This window comes from Canis aureus, chromosome 15 (assembly GCF_053574225.1).
Source record: "Canis aureus isolate CA01 chromosome 15, VMU_Caureus_v.1.0, whole genome shotgun sequence".
Taxonomy (NCBI): Eukaryota; Metazoa; Chordata; class Mammalia; order Carnivora; family Canidae; genus Canis; species Canis aureus.
Window position 1 is genome coordinate 60,310,024 of NC_135625.1, and position 20,710 is coordinate 60,330,733.

At 43.9% G+C, this 20,710-nt stretch overlaps 1 protein-coding gene and 2 long non-coding RNA genes across 8 annotated transcripts in view; 2 read left to right on the top strand and 1 right to left on the bottom strand.

The window, feature by feature from the left end:
* The window catches only part of LOC144284961 (uncharacterized), a 59,492-nt gene extending 46,454 nt beyond the window's left edge, over positions 1 to 13,038 (top strand). For all 5 annotated transcript variants that reach the window (XR_013353347.1, XR_013353349.1, XR_013353350.1 and 2 more), the window contains 2 exons: positions 10,984 to 11,270; positions 12,551 to 13,038. This is a non-coding gene — a long non-coding RNA (uncharacterized LOC144284961). The remainder of the gene's footprint in view (positions 1 to 10,983; positions 11,271 to 12,550) is intronic.
* On the bottom strand, positions 6,060 to 15,965 carry MRPS33 (mitochondrial ribosomal protein S33). Of its 2 annotated transcripts, XM_077850171.1 has the most exons (4): positions 15,810 to 15,896; positions 14,996 to 15,283; positions 11,011 to 11,245; positions 6,060 to 6,818 (listed from the first exon to the last, which is right to left on the bottom strand). In XM_077850171.1, exons 3-4 carry the CDS (start codon positions 11,223 to 11,225, stop codon positions 6,713 to 6,715), a joined length of 321 nt encoding a protein of 106 aa, XP_077706297.1. In that variant the 5' UTR covers positions 11,226 to 11,245; positions 14,996 to 15,283; positions 15,810 to 15,896; the 3' UTR covers positions 6,060 to 6,712. The 2 variants fall into 2 exon arrangements, with proteins under 2 accessions (XP_077706297.1, XP_077706296.1); XM_077850170.1 differs by lacking the exon at positions 14,996 to 15,283 and having other exon boundaries at positions 15,810 to 15,965.
* LOC144284962 (uncharacterized) overlaps positions 13,441 to 20,710 on the top strand; it is a 28,917-nt gene continuing 21,647 nt past the window's right edge. The window contains exons 1-5 of the long non-coding RNA XR_013353352.1: positions 13,441 to 14,809; positions 14,944 to 15,052; positions 15,191 to 15,320; positions 15,485 to 16,093; positions 19,882 to 20,110. This is a non-coding gene — a long non-coding RNA (uncharacterized LOC144284962). The remainder of the gene's footprint in view (positions 14,810 to 14,943; positions 15,053 to 15,190; positions 15,321 to 15,484; positions 16,094 to 19,881; positions 20,111 to 20,710) is intronic.

Sequence of the window (20,710 nt, forward strand, 5' to 3'; positions counted from 1 at the left end):
GAAGGTAGATGCTTAGCCAGCTGAGCCACCCAGGTACCTCTAAGCCAGTGATTCTTAACTTCGGCTGCATAAAGAGCTACCCGAGGACCTTTTCAAAAATACCAATACTTGGGGTGCCTGGGTGGCTCAGTCTGTTAAGCATCGACTCTTGATCTCAGCACAGGTCTTGATTTCAGGGTTCTGGGTTCAGACTTCGAGTTGGGCTCCATGCTGGGCATGGAGCCTACTTAAAAACAAGTATAAAAACAATGCTTAAGTAACTTCTCTCCCTGCCCCAACTCGGGTTGGTCTGGAGCAGAACCCAGCAAGAGTTCTAACCTCCCCCAGTGGATTCTAATGCATGGCCACAGCTGGGAAGCACAGCTGTAAACTTCAGTTCACCTATTGAATGGGGAAGAGAATACTCAGTTCACAGAGCTGTTGTAAGAATTAAGTGGTATAACTTACAGACTTACACACAGTTCCTAGCAAATGGGAAAACACTGGGGAAATGGCATTGTCATAATCATCTTCAGACTCCGAAAGATCACTGCTACACTGCCAGGTCATAAAAGGACACTGGGAACTTTAGGGTTCATTAGGTTATGGCTCTGAAGTGGCAAGGCCGTGCTCATTATAGCTCTTGTCAACCAGAGTTCTACAGTTTGTGGGTCTTTGCACATGCAATTTGCTGTAACCCTCTCTGCTTGTGAGGATCCCACCTGTACCAGTGTGGTGATTGGTGGTACAGGCTTTGAAGTCAAGTGACTCCGATTTAAACTTCAGTCTTGGGATCCCTGGGTGGCGCAGCGGTTTGGCGCCTGCCTTTGGCCCAGGGTGTGATCCCGGAGACCCGGGATCGAATCCCACGTCGGGCTCCCGGTGCATGGAGCCTGCTTGTGTCTCTGCCTCTCTCTCTCTCTGTAACTATCATAAATTAAAAAAAAAAAAAAAAAAACAAAACAACTTCAGTCTTACACTTTAGACCTGCATTATCCTGGGCAGAAGACCTAAGCCTCACTTTTCTCAACTGTAAAATGGGATACTTACCATACAGAAGTTACATGAGGCCTACAAAGTGCAATGCTGGGCATGTGTTAGTGCTCCAAAAATGCTGACATTACTTGCATTCATTGTTTTCACTGCTTGTGAGGTCATTCTTGGTGATTCCATTGCATTAATCTCTACAACTTTATTAAACATTTATATTTAATTTTTTAAAAAATATTATTTATTTATTCATGAGAGACACAGAGAGAGAAAGAGAGAGGCAGAGACACAGGCAGAGAAGTCTATGAAGCAGGCTCCACGAAGGGAGCCCGACGTGGGACTCGATCCCGGGTCTCCAGGATCACTCCCTAGGCCAAAGGTGGCGTTAAACCGCTAAGCCACTCGGGCTGCCCTTATATTTAATTTGTTTGGTGTTTAATGCACTGGTCTGTTCTCATACTAGATATACTCAGACTTTTAGATTTGGCCTGTGTCCTAAGACTTTCAGTTTGTTGAGAATGTTCTTTTTATGCTACATGCAATAGGTCGGTTAGTTTTGTGGCTCTTTTAGGAAGATATTTTGGACTAACCACCAATTTAGATGGTCAATAAGGAGCTCCTGTAATAGACATAGAAAACTCTCCATCAATGAATCTATCCTGTCTCAGAAAACACATGTAGGGCAGCCCGGGTGGCTCAGCGGTTTAGCGCCGCCTTCAGCCCAGGGCGTGATCCTGGAGACCTGGGATTCAGTCCTACGTCAGGCTCCCTGCACGGAGCCTGCTTCTCCCTCTGCCTGTGTCTCTGCCTCTCTCTCTCTCACTGTGTGCCTATCATAAATAAATAAAAATTAAAAACAAAACAAAACAAAAAAAAACATTTCAGTTCTAAGTTCAGCATAAATGTTTTACTGGTTTTCTAGTTCTTAATACCTTGGGCTTTACTGTTTATTTCCTTTTTACTAAGTCTTCTTATGTTTTACTGTTTGTTTTATTGATTCCATCTTTTTTTTTTTAAGAAATGCTTTCTTTTGAACTTATAAATGAGTAGTTAAGAAAAAGGACTATGAAGATGGAGTTGGCAGTTTAAAAGACATTTCCCTCGATCTATTTCCTTTGAAGTTTGTTCCTGCCTCTAAATCTCTAAAATTAGGCACTTAGAAGCTTTGGGGGAAATGTGTGAAGAAAAAAGGAAAGGGTGAAGAGGGTGGAATGTTCAATTCTCAACTTATCCTTTTTCAGAAGGTGCTTTACAAGTAAAAGCATTATGTTTATATGCTTATATGTATTTGTATACACACACACACACATATATATGATGCTTTTTTTTAAAGACTTTAAAAAATTTATTCATTCATGAGAGACACAGGCAGAGAGAGAAGCAGGTTCCCTGCAGGGAGCCCGATGTGGGACTCAATCCCAGGACTCTAGGATTACGCCATGGGCTGAAGTCAGGTGCTCAACCACTGAGCCACCCAGGCTTCCCTATATGATGCTTTTTAAAAAGTGAGTTTCTGGAACTCATGATTATGTAAATAATAAAATGCCTCTCCCATATACTGCTTTCTGAACCTGTCGTGTTGCTTGTAGATGCAGAGAATTTTATATTTTTTGCATGTATTTGTCAACAGTACCTCAGAAGAATCTACTGGGAAGACATGCTAACTCTTACTTGGTTGCTCTTTTACTATTCCCATGATACTTTTCACAAATCTTAATATTTCGTGAATCTAGTGAAGCATTACTATGATTTTACAGAGACAGAAGGAGATGCAGTGAAGGTTATGTAGCTGAAGGTCACAAGGCCAGTGAGGAGAACTACATCTCAACCTGTGACCTTGGAATTGCAAACCCAGTCTGTTTTACCAGGGCTACATTGAAATCAAGGGCAAAATCCTTCATGCACACCAAACAGCAAACATTCGAGGGAAAACACAAATAGTTTTGGTCTTGACCAGAAAAATCCAGTTAAACATCTGGCTAGCCTACACCTGCAGTGAAAGGTGTATTTTTTCTGATTGCACTCAGTCCTCATCTTAAAGGTCAGTGTCCTGAAACATGTTACTTTTATGGCATCAAGACTTACCTCCTGGGATCCCTGGGTGGCGCAGTGGTTTAGCGCCTGCCTTTGGCCCAGGGCGTGATCCTGGAGACCCGGGATTGAGTCCCATGTTGGGCTCCTGGTGCATGGAGCCTGCCTCTCTCTCTCTCTCTCTCTGTCTGTGACTATCATAAATAAATAAAAATGAAAAAAAAAAAAAAAAGACTTACCTCCTCTTTCTGATCCTCTGTGTTCCATCTGGTCCACCACATTCAGTACAGGCTATTTTAAGTGAGGTAGCATTTGCTGTGTCAGATGGGTTTCAGGGCACACCTTATATACAAATAAATTTTAGTTATAGTTTCTGATTTTCAGCAGTGGCGTACTAATCTACTGTGAAGTTGTCTACAGACTTCCCTATCGATCAGTGCTAAGGTTCCCTGTGCATTCAGGGGCCGGCAGCAAACTAACACACAGATTCTTTGCTTGTTTTCTGACTCAGGTCATCTATTGGTGTCTGATTCAGTTTCCCTTTAAAATATTCTTCCAATTCTTCCAAGCTCCTTCCATTCAAGCCTTCTCCACAAGTTGGAGATGGTATAACTCAAAACATCCACTGGGTTGTTCTACACTGTGCTCAGGCCGAGAGCCTTTCTCAGCAGGACGTCCTGGGTTAATCTTCCACCCACCTGGCTCAGCTGCACTGGCCAAGAATAACAAAGTGTGCACTTTTGTGAGCAAATCCCTGGGATCTTGCCAATGCCTTAAAACACACAACTGTCCTTCACACAATCTTAGGACAAGTCTACTTGTCTGTGTCCTCTAGAACTAGCATGTGGCAGGCACATGGAAAGTGCTCAGGAAAAAGTTCTCAGTGACCGGATGGATCCTCGGTCCCCTGCTGAAGTTATGTCGGTCAGACACAAAGTACCCAATTTTAAGTAGTTTTTAAGACAATAATATGGGCCCTAGCCATACCATCTGCAGCATGTATCTTTAAAAATAATAATTTATCAAAACATATATAATGGGACTCTTACTAATTCAGGAATTATTGGCAGGGCAATTATTGCCTGTACTTCTAATGTTACAGGAAGAGAAAATCATAGCTTCAGTAGCTGTTTGTCCTCTTGCCTGTGCACTTTGCTCTTTTCCTGAGAGGCAGAAACAGGGTTAAAAAGTACTTTAGCAGGACAACGTGCATGTGGTTAACACTACTGTACTATTTGCTTAAAAGTGCTTAAGATGGTAAATTATACAACAGAAAAGTTTTTTTTTTTGAAGTTCAATTTGCCAACATATACTATAACACCTAGTGGTCATCCCATCACAGAAAAGTACTTTAAAATAAAAAATGTACTAGACGGGGGTAGATCTTTGGAACTTGAAACAAACAACAACAACAAAAAATCAGAGAAGCCCTCACAACCTCATTGGAAACTGTTAGAATACAGTTAATTGAGGAGCTATTTTTGTGTATACAAAAGTCTCTCTCAAAGGAGTAACACCTCACACACTGGCCAAGTTGGTTAAGTCCAGGCTTTTTCACAGAACTTGCAAAGCCCTGAGGGGCCCTGGGTGGCTTAGTCAGTTAGCATCTAACTTTTTTTTTTTTTTTTTTAAGATTTTATTTATTTATTCATGAGAGACACACAGAGAGACAGGCAGAGACACAGGCAGGGGGAGAAGCAGGCTCCATGCTGGGAGCCAGACATGGGACTCGATCCTGGGTTTCCAGGATCACGCCCTGGGCCAAAGGCAGACGCTCATCCACTGAGCCACCCAGGCGTCCCAGCATCTAACTCTTGATATTAGCTCAGGTCATGATCTCAGGGTCATGGGATCAAGTCCTGCATCATGACCATCAGGCTATGTGCTCAGAACAGAGACTGTTTATCCCTCTCCCTCAGCTCTTTTCGCCACTTGCATTATATGCATGACTGCACTCTTTCTCTCAAATAATAAAATCTTAAAAAAAAAAAAAAAAGAGGGACACCTGGGTAGCTCAGCAGTTGAGCGTTTGCCTTTGGCCCAGGGCATGATCCTGGAGTCCCAGGATCGAGTCCCACATTGGGCTCCCTTCATGGAGCCTGCTTCTCTCTCTGCCTGTGTCTCTGCCTTTATATCTCATGAATAAATAACATTAAAAAAAAAAAAAAAGAACTTGCAAAATCCTTCAGGGTCTGGCCTGTTTCTGGGTGAAACCCGTAGTCAGTGCTCTGTTTCAGTTCCTTGAACAGGATGCTTTCTTGTGCACTTTTCCCATCATTTTTATCTTTAAAATTTTTAAAAAATTATTTAAGATTTTTAATGTCTTTTTTTTCCTTTTTAAAGATTTTATTTATTCATGAGAGACACAGAGAGAGAGAGGGAGGCAGAGACACAGGCAGAGGGAGAAGCAGGCTCCATGCAGGAAGCCCGACATGGGACTCGATCCTGGGTCTCCAGGATCATGCCCTGGACTGAAGGCGGCGCTAAACTGCTGAGCCACCTGGGCTGCCCCATTATTAATTTCTATACCCAGTATGGGGCTTGAACTCAACCCTGAGACCAAGATTTGTATGCTCCTCTGACTAGACCAGCTAGGCACTCCAGTAATTTTGTGTGTGTGTGTGTGTGTGTGTGTGTGTGTGTAAGCCCTATACTCAAAGTTGGGCTTGAACTCACAACCTGGAGATCAAGAGTCACATGTTCTACTACTGAGCCAGGCAGGCACCCCCTCTTGTCTCATTCATCCTTAAGAGCTCAGCTTAAACACCATCTCTTTAGGGAGGCCTTCCTTAAACTTCCCAGGTTTGGGCTTCTTGCTATCTCTGGATTGAGCCATCGCTTGGTCCATGCTCTCACAAAAGTCTAGATTTTTCCTTTGTAGCATTTTTTTTTAAAGATTTTATTTATTTATTCATGAGAGACAGAGAGGCAGAGACACAGGCAGAGGGAGAAGAGGCTCCATGCAGGGAGCCTGATGTGGGACTTGATCCTGGGACTCCAGGATGACACCCTGGGCCGAAGGCAGGTGCTAAACTGCTGAGCCACCTAGGGATCCTCTGTAGCATTTAAACAATTTTATTTATGTAATGATATTAATCTTTCACACAAGCCTCAAAGTTCCATGAAGTAGGGACTGTTTTCTCTTGCTAACCATGGTATTACTAGGGCCCCAGTACCTTATGTACAGCAGGTAGTGTACACTCAGTACTCTCTTAGCAGGTACAGCCTTTCCCCCAAATCTAGCTCAGTAGATACTACTCTCTAAGGAGATGTGGATGGTTCAGAAACTTTGTGAGCTTGGTGGTAGAGACGGTGGTTGAAGGGCCAGAGGGATGGCAGAGGTAAGGGCTGGTGTAATGGGATCCTGGGGAGATGAAACGATGCTCATTTAACGAGTCTCCTCCCATGATCCCAACCTTCCATTCCCACCCCAAATGAGTCTGTCTTCAACCACCTATGCATTCATTTCTCCAGAGAAAGAGGTAAACCTCACAGTATAAAACCAAAGCCAGAATAAGTTTGCAGAATTAGAAAGTGTCCAAGGAACCAGTTACAACTCGACTGAATTGGACTTCAACACAGAAATGATCGTGTTCCTTCAAATACTCTTCAGTCTTGGAAGCTCACACTCCTCCAGCAAGTAGAAAGATAAATACACCTTCTTCTGTGGTCAGCTGCTGAGGAAGAACTTTTCTCTTCTGATGGACCAGCACTATTTCTTTTTTGTGGCTCTTTTCCCTTCTCCTTTCCTAGGTTTTCCTTTGCCACGAAGCTTCTTGAGACGCAGCTGCTCATCCTTGAAGTCCTGATGCTCATCTCTGAGTGGAGAAGGGAAAATAATCAGCTAGTATATCTACCTGATGGGAAAAGCAGACCCGTCTAGCATGGTTCCCTTTAGCTGTTCTGGTTACTGGGCCTTGACTTCTGCAGGCTCAGCCTGGGGAACAGAAAGGACAAGGAGTCCCCAGCATACACAGGGGCTGTGTTCTAAAAGTTCATTTCCAAATCACAGTGTCCCCTCCTAGAAACAATGCCTCACAAGCAACTGACATTCCCAGGCCAGCCCATGTGAGTCTATGCAACTATGACACAACGTTAATCACCCCAAATTTCCCTAGAATGGTTAAGACTGAACATAGGGAAGCAGAAAGTGGATCTCAGCTTCAACAGCTACACAGAGACCCTGAGAGCCCCAGGAATTTGCATCTACCACAAGGGGGAAGAGGTCTGAAGGAAGCTGCCTTCATGGCTGTGGACAATCCACACAAAAAGGCTGCTGGGGAAAGGCTCGGAAGGAAGCCAAATCAAAAGACAGGTGCTCTAGAGATGCCCTGTCTGAACATCCGGATGGGGGTAAGCTGAAGACTGCCTAAGATTAAATACCTAAAACAGAGTAGCATTTAAATATGTAAGGTCTGGAGCCCATTTCAACCTGGGTTCAAATCACAGCTCCATCTCCCATTGAGTGGCTGTGTGTCCTTGGATATGTGACCTGCCCTCTCTGTATCTTAGTTTCCTCACCTGTCAAGTGTGGATAGTAATGGCATACAAATTAAATAAGAGGGGATGTGCTGGGCCCAACTGTTAACTCCTTAGGTAGTTTTAAAACAGACTGGTTTTGTAGGGTACACTGTTCATTCCATGAACATGATGGATACAGCTGACCTCTTTGGAATTAGCTATGATTGCCCCCAAATCATCCATTCTCAACAGAGCAGCCAGAGTAATGCTTCTAAATTATAAGTGAGATCACATCACCCCTCTGCTCACAGGCCCACAGACGGTTCCCCCATTTCACCCAGAGCCAAGACCTTGTCATGGCCCTCAGAGCCTTTCACGATCTGCCTGTGGCCCTACCACTCTCTTTGCCGCCTATGCTAGTCCTGAAGACGTCAGAACTCCCACCTCAGGGCCTTTGCTCTGCTCTTGCCTCTGCCTAAACAGTTCTTCCCCAGATCCCACCTGTCTCACTCACCACCTTCAAGCCTCTGCTTAGACCTCACCTTCTGAAAGAGGCTGACCTTGACTGTCCTGGTCAATACTGTGACCCATCCTCTTCCCACCCACCATGTGCCCTGGGAGTATTCTTCATCCTGCTCAGATGGCTTTCCTATTTTTTCCCCACAGCACACTCAGCTTCATGGCATATCCATCATTTATTCCTCCACTATGTTTGTTCTCTTCTTCACCCCCCTCCTCCATTCCCATCAACCCTCAACCAGGGGGACAGCTCCAAAGCTAGGAGTCTTTGTCTTTGTGATGATAAAACCCAACCACCTGTGTGACTGAGTGTTCAGGAGAACCTGTGCCTCCCTCCCTTATTTGCAGGTCTGAGAGTAATATTTTCTCTACTAAAGACTGTCTAGTTTCATCCTGCCTGATGCCACAGGAGGCCTTCCATTAGAGGCACCATTTACCATAACTAGTGACTAAATACATGAAAATAATTGTGCTTTTCCATGGAAAACTAAATGCTACCCCATCCCCAAAGATAGTCAAGGTTTTATCTTTCAAACAAATGGAGAGTGGCACCAAACCGGTAAATTAAAATAGCTGAATGTGATTTTGTTATGGGTTATAATTTCTACTCAGGAGATCTGCTTTCTAGTGATATTTTATTCTGGATCATAATAAAATTAATTTATTTTCTGAGCCCAGACTAATAGTGAGAAAGCCCCAGAGCAATTCCAGAAATTCAAAATATGTCATGGATTCTAATCTCGATTATATTAAGAAGATCTATTCTAGGGCAGCCCGGGTGGCTCAGCGGTTTAGTGCCGCCTTCAGCCCAGGGCCTGGTCCTGGAGACCCGGGATTGAGTCCCACGTCAGGCTCCCTGCATGGAGCCTGCCTCTCCCTCTGCCTGTGTCTCTGCCTGCCTCTCTCTCTCTGTCTCCCATGAATAAATAAAATCTTCAAAAAAAAAAAATCTATTCTATTTTGCTCAACTGTTCCCCTAGTGCTCAGATAAGTGTCCATACACAGAAGGTACTTAAGAAATATATCTTAAAAATATATCCACAGAAGGGCACCTGGGTGGCTCAGTTTTAAGTGTCTGCCTTCAGCTCAGGTCATGATCTCAGGGTCCTGGGATGGAGCCCCACATTGGGCTCCCTGTTTAGTAGGGAGCCTGTGTTTCCCCCTTTCCCTCTCCCGGCCCCTCCCCCTGCTAGTTAGTGCATGTTCTGTCACATAAATAAAATCTTTAAATATAAATATATATCCATTGGATAGATGAAAGTACCAATTTTTAGCTACATGGAATGAACTATCAATTTTATTATACTACAGTGAATAGTCCCAAATTAACTTTGGTATTGCTGTCCTAAGACAAGTCCAATTCAGGGATCCCTGGGTGGCACAGCGGTTTGGCGCCTGCCTTTGGCCCAGGGCGCGATCCTGGAGACCCAGGATCGAATCCCACATTGGGCTCCCGGTGCATGGAGCCTGCTTCTCCCTCTGCCTGTGTCTCTGCCTCTCTCTCTCTGTAACTATCATAAATAAATTTAAAAAAATAATAAATCTAAGACAAGTCCAATTCAAACATGTTACATTTTCTCAAAAAGTAGATTTCTATTTTTTATTTTATTTTATTTTTAAACATTTTATTTTTATTTTAACCTGAGTCTTTTTTTTTTTTAATTTTTTTTTTTTATTTATGATAGGCACACAGTGAGAGAGAGAGAGAGAGGCAGAGACACAGGCAGAGGGAGAAGCAGGCTCCATGCACCAGGAGCCCGACGTGGGATTCGATCCCGGGTCTCCAGGATCGTGCCCTGGGCCAAAGGCAGGCACTAAACCGCTGCGCCACCCAGGGATCCCGATTTCTATTTTTTAAAAGATTTTATTTACTTATTCATTAGAGACACAGAGAGGGGCAGAGATACAAGCAGAGAGAGAAGCAGGCTCCATGCAGGGAGCCTGATGTAGGACTTGATCCTGACACTCCAGGATTATGCCTCTCAACCACTGAGCCACCACCCAGTGGTCTTTTATTTTTAAGTAACCTCTACATCCAATGTGGGGCTCAAACTGATAACCCTGAGATCAAGAGTCATAAGCTCTACCGACTTAGCCAGCCAGGCACCCCAAAAAGTAGATTTATTTTAACTTTACACTATTATGCAGTTTGAATTCTTTTATGATGGGCATGTATTACTATGGTAATTAAGACTTCTTTTAAAGAAAATGACCGTGTAGGTATTTGATCTTTTTTCTTTCTAGAGCAGTAGTCCTGAGCACCATTTCCTATACATACACAAACATATCACATGGTGTGAAGAACCTATGTGATCTATGTATTACTCTTTTTAATTTTTTCTTTTAAGTAGGCACCACACCCAGTGTGGAACCCAAGGCAGGGCTTGAACTCAGGAGCCTGAGGTCAAGACCTGAGCTGAGGTCGAGCCTGGTACTCAATTGACTGAGCTACTCTGGTGCCCGCTCGTATTACTATTAAAGCTGAACTACAACTCGTTTAGACTAAGTTAATATATCAGAAAGGGTACATACTAAATGCCAGAAAAAGGTAGAAGGAAATAGGAACTCCAACAAAACTGCCATTAGGAGAGAAAGGAGTCTCCCAGAAACCGACTAGGAAGGAGATTGGCTTTGGGGCAGGGACTCTCCTCATCTGACCAATGAGGACCTGCTGCTCTGGCAGCCTGTGGGGACAAAGCAGGGATGGGTGGGGTCCAGGTTTTCCTCTGCATCCCTTTAGAGTGCCTTTAAATTAATAAATAAATAAACATATCTGTAGCTCAGTCTCTAGTCAATGTTAGTCCAGTTTTAGACATAATTAAAATATGTCTTCCACTTCCTTTTTTGTTTCAGTGTGTCCATTATGAGTATTTTAAAAGCCTTTCCCCCTCAAAACTGTGCCTTTGAACCTGAACCAACTGGGCTTGAATATAAGAACCACAAAACTGTAAGGATAAAAAAGGCTTTTTCCTTCTCTAATCTACTGGAAAAAATCTCTTACAGGTTACTATTTGTGTTCTTTGCCATTACCTATAGAGGCCAAGGAAACGTAGTGTCCCCATGAGTGCAAAATAAGTGTTGTGATTTGGATACCAGTCATAAGTCTCCTTCCTCTTGGCCAAAGGCTGCTCACTAAACAGTTTCACCACTTTCATTGATTTGGAGTCAGTAGGCCTGGCAATTTCACCAAACAGCCGGGCACTCAGACGAGTCATGCGCAAGGCATATTCTGAAAGGGAAGACATTTTCTGAGCAGCAAGAGGCCCTACAGGAAATGAGAAGATAAACAGGTTAGTATATGAAATTCCAAGATTATCTAATGAACACTTTAGAAATAAAAACAGCCAGCCACATGTGAATCAGTCTTGTGACGGGCAGGGCATGCCTTGGAATGGAGAAATATCCACAGTCCAAATGGTTGTTTCCTTTACATGCTTTCCATTTCTAATTTTTACATTTGATGTTCCCATCCTATTGCCTTGCTGTGCTGCCCTTTTTACAGCGAACCATTCTATTATTTACTGATAGTTTACCCATTTGTAGGCTAGATGAGGATGGGCAAATGAGTTATCCAACCACAGCATTATTATACCTTTAGAAAACACCCATCTCAGCAATCTGTAGAATAAAAATGCTGACTGCTTGCCATCTAAAGGTTTAATCATGGCAGAGAAATAATTATCCTGTTGTCTTTATTATCAGCCCTTTGAACACTGTTCTCCTGGAGGGCTCCAGATGGCTCTGAGAACTGCTAATGAGTTATGAGGTCATTTAGCCTCTAGGTTGCTGGATTGAATTCTGCCTAGAGACTGAGAGCCGTTTGGGAAAAACAAAACAGAGATAGCTCAGCAGCTCTTTAAGATTCATTTTATTCCTGAATAGAAGGACTTATAGGTTATAAGGTTATCTTCCATCTTCTATATTGTCTTAATGCATACTAGCTAAGTCATTAGCTAAAAACAGTAACTTTTTCTTTAGAGGCACAGAATGTTGAAATAAGTACAAGAATAATATGTCATATGCAGAAATTACAGCTAATATATATAAAAAATTATATGGGCGATACATGAAAATCAGGAATGCTGTTGGTGAAATAACTGTCTCATTCCATTCCAGACCAGATGTAGAGGTCACCTCTGGCAGGATATGCTAATTTATGTGAAATTTTGTAGTGAGATGAGAACCTTTGAGATGAGAGACCATCTTTGGGGGCAGTTCTGTGGGGATGAAAAGGAACTGATAAACAGAAAAAAAGGCATAGACCTATCTTGAAAGAACAATGGGAGAAATATACAAAAACAAACAAAAAAACTGAAAAACAAAAAAACCGACCCTCTAGGGCACCCGGCTGACTCGGTCAGTAAAGCACGTGATTCTTGATCTTGGGGTCATGAGTTCAAGCCCCATGTTGGGCGCAGAGTTTACTATTAACAACAACAACAAAATCTTAAAACCCAAACAAGAATGAGGCCAAGTAAATTTCAAAATAACTCTTGTAAGGAAAAAAAAAAACAACAAACAAACCCAAAACCTGTGTTTAAATTAAGGAATTTTTCATGTCTATTTCTAGATGCATTGAAAGAACAGAGGCTGACCTCCAACTAATCGCAGAATGTCAATCTCAAACCATTTAACAATCTGAACACCAACCAAATGAGCCAATAGTGCCATCTGAAGGCCAGCAATGGGAAAACTGTCGGATCCAGGGTCTCTTCCCTGTCCCTCCAAACTGGAGATCACCTGCAAGCCTTGCTTCCTCCTTTTCCTTTCAGCACTCCCATTCTCAGATTCACTTCCTTCTCAACTCTAGCTCCATTGTGTGGGCAGGAGTGGGCTGGGCTGCCTCCTTAGGGGTAGGGTTATAGTTTCATCAATGAGAAAAAAAGGGCATTAACAGTTTAATGTATAAATAGGAAATAGTAACAAATCAGTGCCTTGCAGATACCTGCAAGTTGCCTTTAGAGGCTACAGTGTCTTTGCATGCTTTACTTTTTCTCTCCCTTCAGTGAAAGTTATCTTTTTTCAAACATGAGATTAAAAAAACAAAACTAAAAATAATGGTTTCTTAGTCAACTTTGCTTTGTTTTTGCTTAATTGCTATAATGGCATTTAAATAGATTTCTGTTGCAAGTGCACAGTTTTTCACAGTCAGTTATTTGGTGGTCAGGAACTATTGTTTTGTTGCAGTGTTCTCACTTATGTGTTCAGAATTCCTTCACCTTATATTTTTAAATGAAGAGGCAGCATGGAGTCCTGAGGCCTGGGTTTGCATCCTGGCTCTGCCATTTATTGGCTGGGTTAAAGTTAGTGGTTTTCTAAATCTGACTTTCCTTTTTGGGAAACAAAGCTTGTGGAAATAAGTTAGAAATAAGAGGGATAAGTTAGTTAAAGCCGTCGCACTCCGTAAAGGGTAACTTAAGAAAAAAACCTAAACGTGTTTTTAAGTTTGGGGTTCATAGGATCTAGTCGGGCACAGTTATTTATTCCTTTTCCTTATTTATTTTTTAAAAATACATCTTTAAAAAGATTTTTATTTATTTGAGAGAGAGAGCATGAGCAGGGGCAGAGGGAGAAGCAGGCCCCCCACTGAGCAGGGAGCCCCATGTGCAGCTCAATCCCAGGACCCTGGGATCGTGACCCTGAGCCGAAGTCAGACACTTAACTCACTGAGCCACCCAGGTGCCCCCTATTCCTTGTCTTCATCTAATCTCATCAGGAGAAACACACTCCTGCAGCTAAACCTCTAAATCCCTGGAATGACATCTTTACTTATAAAAACTGACAGCCAGAGAAACACAAGGGAGGGGACCAGCAGCTTGGTAACTTGACAGACAGCAAAGAGGAAGGGACTCCTTGGGAAAGTAAGTGGTCACTGAAACCACCACAGGATGTTAACTTCTGTGCAGGCCCACTTTGCAATGTAGCAAATTACTGGGACATTGAGAAGTAACGAGGTCTCATTAGAATCCACTGGGACGTGGTTATACCACAAAATCCAAGTCCTAAAACTTTTATGATGGAGAAAGGAAATAAGCCTCTTCAAACCTGAATCCCTTACTAGTAATAAAGATCCATTTGCCAAACAGAAGAAAATTGAAAATGATTATAACAATTACAAAGGAGACTTTGTAGTCTCCTTCCACAGACCAGACATATATCTCTGACGAAGAAAGGCATAGGAGCTTCGTATGCTTTTCTTTTAACACAGACTAAAACAGCTAAACAGTTCTGTTGTCCGTAAATACTGGTCCTAAGACTATCAGATGGTCACTTTTTACTATCTTAAATTCTTTTTTTTAATTGGGGAGAGAGCCTTACTTAGGATTTTTCAGGACCCAGTGTGCATCCTTACACAATCTTCCAATTTTATCTTTAAAATAAAAGAATGATTATGTTCAAGACATTAAAGGCAAATAATTTACATCAGTGAATTTTCATTGTACAAGACAGTCACTTAAAAACGTCATTTTTCCTTAAATGTGATCTTAAGAAAACAGAATAAAGAAAAATTAACTGGAGTGGGAAATGCTAAGCAAAAATAAATAAAACACACACACACACACACACATCTATTTTCAAATGTGCTGGGCTGGAGAAAGACATGTTAAGCCCACACAAGAAAATGCATTTTTTTTTTTTTTTTTTTTTTTACTTTGGCATAAAAGGGTAAGTTTCTTTGATTTTTAGGATAGATTTGGTGCATTTGAAAGTTCAAGTTTTGGCTCTGGATTAGTTTTGCCTTTTTCCTTTGAAAAGGGCAGCTGAAGAGCTGGAGTTCCTAACCTGGGTATCCCTGAGCGCGGCGAATCCCTTGCAACTTTTTAAAACGGTACGAAGCGTGCCTGTGTGTGTGTGTGTGTGTGTGTGTGTGTGTGCGCAAATTATGCGGGGGGAGAGCTTTCTCCAGTTTCTCAGAAAACCACTGGTTAGCGGAAAGCACCAGCTCTGGACTCTTGCGCTTAGATGGCGACGTCGTGTTTGCAGCAGTGACGGTCCTTTACATGGGCTTCCTCACCTCCCACCTGAGAACAAGTAGACGCCTCCCTGCGTGGACGCTGACCTCAAAACTCAGGTGCATGGTGGGTGCGCTCCTACTCCTCAGGCCTCGGGGAACCCACACCTTCTGCACACGTAGCTCACAGAAAAACAACCTAAACGTGATGTTGTATTATTCTTAAAGTCTGGTACTAATCGATCCACTGGGTCGTAGGGACGTGAACGGCTCTGAACCTCTGCCCGCTGGACTCAGTCCGACGACAACGCCTCCGATCCCCTGCAACTGACCGGATCCCGCTTGCCTGTGCTGGAAGCAGGTGTCAAGTCAGCCGGCGCTCGCCTCGGTACGGCATTCTATTTATTTATTTTTTATGATCTCTACACCCAAGGTGGGGCTCGAAGGCCCCGAGGTCGAGTCGCACGCTTTACCCATCGAGCCAGCCAGGCACCCGCAAATATTTTTTTTTCCAACTGGCAACAAAATTAATTTGCATCTCCTCTCCCCCAGCTACGGTGCAGAAATGCCGTGTGATGAGCTGAGGAACCGAGCCGTGCACGCTTCCTAACCAGGAGAGAGGAACTGCGCCGGGGAGGAAGCTACGCTAGCGCCCTGCGTTCGGTAAAGTCCCCAATTTACGCAGGAAAGGGTCACCCTGCTTGCAGGGTGGTGTGAAACCTCCGAGCTGGTTGATGACGAACTCGCCTCTTCTTATTCTTGGGGACTCTAGACGGTCGGAGACCCTTGCAGGACCTCCCCAACGACCGCCCGTCTCTCATGGCAGACCCCCCACCCTCGTCACCCCCGTCACCCCCAAGCTCTCGGACACCCTTACCTACTCGCGACCTTCCTCTCCCACGCGCACGCGCCCCTCTCCCGGAAGGCCCGCCCCCCGGCCCGGCTCCACGCTCCCGCGGGAGGGAGCCTACCACCGAGAGCAGCGGAGAAGCGGAAGCTTGCGGCTAGAGCGGAGCGCGGGGGAACCCGGAACTACTAGCGCTCTCGCTCGGAGGCCTCAGAGGTCATCCCTGGCGCCTGCGCAGTGAGGGGCGTGCGCCGCGTAGGCGGAGCGCGAAGGTGGTTTACGGAGATCGTCGCCCTACGGGAACGTCTTGCAGGGTTTGCTGAATGTATTTTGTTGGGAAATGCCTACGGTGCTGCCTTCCACAGTGGTTATGCGCGTGCCACGTAGTGAAGGAGGAAGGCACCCCCCCCCTTCCTCCTTCCTGTTTTCTTTCCCTTTGCATCCAGCTGAGGCCTCGACGCGCCCCGGGGACGCTGCCTGACTTGGGGCCGAAGGGTCTCGCGGCCCATCGGGGAGGCCGTTGCCCTCCCGTTCCCCTTCCCGCTCCTCCTCTAGTGGACCGTTAGTACCATCTGTAGAAGGCCATTCTCGACTCCCTTTCGCAGGATTAGGGTAGATTTGGGCTGCCTGCGGGTCTCCCCGCTGGCCCGGAAGCTTCTTCAGGGAGGAGGGATGGGGTATTTGTCTGACTCCGCCGCAGATCGTAGAATTCCTGTATTTCCCTCCGTGCTAAACCGGCTGTCAGGCAGGCCACACCGCCTGGGCCTTGTACGAAGCATTTATCGACTGAGAGTTGGGCTGGGAACACTATTTTCTGAGCGTTCTTCGAGGCTTTTCATAAAGACTGTAACATGTACCCTGGAAATAGGGCTCATGAGCAGCCAGCCCTATACCTGGAGGGCATCCTATTGACACTCTCTTCCCTCCTATAGAGCAGACGCTCAACCCCTGAGCCGCCCAGGTGCCCCGAGTGGCTACTCTTGAAGCTGCTTCTGTCTTTCTGGCCAACCTAATAGTCTTGAAGCTTTAGCAACCACCCCTAGCCCATGTGATTGATTAATGAAACCTTTTTTTTTTTTTTTTTTTTTCTTTTTTAAATCTTAAGATCATGCATTCTTTCCTAGAAAAGAATAGAGCCCTTCTGCATGTCTGGAAACAGAAACCAGACCCTTTGCACGTGCCGGCAACCTCAGTGCCCCACACTAAGGAGCCAGACTCCCTTGCACAGCCTCTGTGTGCTGTGAAAACCTCTGTAGCTGGCACCATTAAGTCTGCACAGTACAAGAAATGTTATGGACCACGGCACTCCCTTTACTGATTAACCACCCTGAACCCCTTTAAAAAATCCTTGGCCCCACAGAAGCCTCGGAGTTGGTCTTAGGACAAGAGTCTGCCTTCTCCCAGGTTGCTGGCCTCCTGTATAAAGATCAATATTCTTTTCTGGGCAGCCCAGGTGGTTCAGCGGTTTAGCCCCGCCTTTGGCCCAGGGGTGATCCTGGAGACCCTGGATCGAGTCCCACCTCGGGCTCCCTGCATGGAGCCTGCTTCTCCCTCTGCCTGTGTCTTTGCCTCTCTCTGTGTCTCTCATGAGTAAATAAATAACATCTTAAAAGAGAAAAAAAAAGCTCATATTCCTTTCCAATCAAAACTTGTTTCTTGAGTATTGTCTTTATGAGTGACAGGCAGCTAAACTTGGATTTTGGTAACACTCTGGGCACTTTGCAATATGACTCTCATTAAGAAGCTTTTGGAGTTCCTATTAATTTCCTGAGCCTGATGTAACAACATACCACAAACCTTGGGGCTTAAAACATCAGAACTTTATTCTCTCACGGTTCTGGAGGCCAGAAGTCCAAAGACAGTGTCACTGGGCCAAAATCAAAGTGTTGACAGGACCACACGCCCTCCAGAGGCTCTAGGATAGAATCATTTCTTTGATTCTCCCAACTTTTTTTTTTTTTAATTTAAGATTTTATTTGTTCATGAGAGACAGAGAGAGGCAGAGACACAGGCAGAGGGAGAAGCAGGCTCCACGCAGGGAGCCCGATGTGGGACTTGATCTCGGAACTCTAGGATCTCGCCCTGATCCAAAGGCAGACGCTCAACCTCTGAAACACCCAGGTGTCCCTATAGATTTCTTTTTAAAAAAAGTTTTATTTATTTTTCATGAGAGACACACAGAGAGAGAGGCAGAGACATAGGCAGAGGGAGAAGCAGGCTCCATGCAGGGAGCCCGATGTGGGATTCCATCCCAGGTCTCCAGGATCACGCCCTGAGCCAAAGGCAGATGCTCAACTGCTGAGACACCCAGGCATCCCTCATTATAAATTTCTATACCTATTGCTCAACGTTTTAAAATTGTAGCTATGAGGGGCGCCTGGGTGGCTCAGTGAGTTAAGCGTCTGCCTTCAGCTCAGGTCATGATCTCAGGGTCCTGGGATGGATCTTCCTTGTGACAGGGTCTCTGCTCAGTGGGGAGCCTGCTTTTCCCTCCTTCTGCTCCTCCACCCTCCTCATGCTCTTTCTCTCTAATAAATAAATAAAATGTCTAAAAAAATAGAATTGTGGGCTATGAATCATTAGTTGGTCATGAAATCAATTTAGTAGGTTCTGAGCAGCATTAAAAGACATTAGAATGGGACTATCAGAGTGCATCACATGTAATGAGGGTAATTATTGTTTCATGAAACAATATGCATGTATCGGATCATAATGTAAAATATGCTTCCTACTCTAGGTTGTGGTAAAATGGAAAGCCTCTCACGTACACAGTTTCATTACTCATCATATTCTATGGCAAATATTCCTTGCCATTAGACACAGCAAGAATTAAAACTCACATCATCTTTTTTTTTTTTTTTAAAGATTTTGTTTACTTATTCATGAGAGAGACACACAGAGAGAGGCAGAGACACAGGCAGAGGGAGAAGCAGACCCCTTGCAGGGAGCCCGATGTGGACTCCATCCTGGGACTGGAATCACGACCTGAGCCAAAGGCAGACACTCAACCACTGAGCCACTCAGGCGTCCCCAAAACTCACATCATCTTCAGGTTCTTATTGTGTGACATAGTAGAAAGGTTAGGTGGATACTTATTCCTTTAAGTAAATTAACTTACAGATTCCCTATTGTATAAATACTCATTCCTCACGTCATATAAGTTCTTTTCTCTTACTTCTGCATTTACAATAATTCTTTTCTTACTTTATTTAAAAAAAAAAAAAAAAGGTGTATCCCTCACCCCAGAGTATAAAACCCTCTTGGATGACAAAGGAACAATTTAATATGTTTTGGGTGAAGCTTTCTTTCGTGACCAATCAAGGCACCGTAAACCCTTCTTAGGCTTCCTGCCTCTTCTTGTCTGATGTACATTCCAGGTAAGGATCAAGTATGGCTGTTAGAAATACAGTAATAGGATATTTGTTGTGATTTTCTGAAATCAGATATACTCTGTGAGTGTGAATGGCAGGAGTGATAGTAAAATCTCCTTTAATCATCAACCTCTGTAGCTCAGAAGTGCATAGTTATTGAAGGATAGTCGGGTGAAAGCAGAGCCAAGGCATTAAAGAATATTGAACCCTCAATTTTTTCCCACATGTTTAAACATAAGTAATTCTTTTCAGCTATTCTTTTTTTTTTTTTTTTTTCTTTTCAGCTATTCTTAATTCTTATCTGTACGACATGTCATTATCTGGAAAGGAAAGCAAGTTTGAAGCTGAAGGAATAGAGGTTTTTTTTTTTTTTTTTTTTTTTTTGGAATAGAGGTTTAATGACATTGATTATTTTATTGATTAATATAGAATGGATTATTTTAAGGAACCTTCATATTTTTCACATCACACTGGGATAATGTGCAAAAGAGTCATAATTTTATTTTAGATTTGGTATGTGTTATTCAATAAAGATTAAAACATCCTGAGGGGGTGCTGTGCCTGGCTGGCTCAGTCTGTGGAGCATGTGACTTGATCTCAGGGTCGTGAGTTCAAGCTTCATGTTGGGCCTAGAGCTTACTTAAAAACAAAACAAAACCCCAAACCAAAAAGCCATGCTGTGAAATCACTGATACAGTTTACTGACTATTTACCATTCCTCCCCTTTCCAGGCATCAGGTAGGAGTGCATCTCGTGGCAATCTTGGGATCCCATAAAGCCATATGTCTATTTCTGGCCGATGAGTTGTGAATAGAAGTGAAGCATCACCTTCACTCATATGGAACTCTCCAGAGGCCTCTTCTGTCTGGTGTAAAGGGTCCTTGCTCTGTCAGTGTAGTCCTCTGAGTGGTTATGAGAAGTGGATCCTGCTCTGTCAGCCACAACGTGCACATAGCTTAGGTGAGAAATGAGCTTTCGTTGTTTTAAGTCGTACAATTTTATTGTTTGTTACTGCAGCAGGACCCAGGCTGTCCTATCTGATATACTTATTCTATAAAATTCCATAATGGAAGTGATGTGGCATGGGGAGCAAATGGTCAAGAAAAAATTCTTGAGGTATTTTTAGTGCAAAAAATGCTTTTATTATAGCATGTGGACAGGACTCGTGCAGAAAGAGCTGCCCTTTTGTTGTACGAAGCTGGTGGATATTTGCTTATTGTTCAAGGGGGAGGGGGTGTGCAGGGAGTAGTAGATCATAAATGTCTTCTGTTGTGCAAATCCGAGAAACCACCAAGGAGCCGACACTGATGCAAACACACGAGGGTTTATTTACAAGCTCGAGCTTGGGTCCAAGTGCACCCAACACAGTGGAGCAGGGACTTGGACCCTAAGACTAAGAGGCGTAGCAGCTTTATAGGGGCCAGCGGCCAATGGGATTGTAACATACGCAGAAATTTGCAGTGATGTCTGTCCACACGCAGGTGGCCGATTGAATTACATTTTACCCTATAGTATCCATTTGAGCTGGCCTATTACTTTGGTCAGAATTAGCTCGCAGTT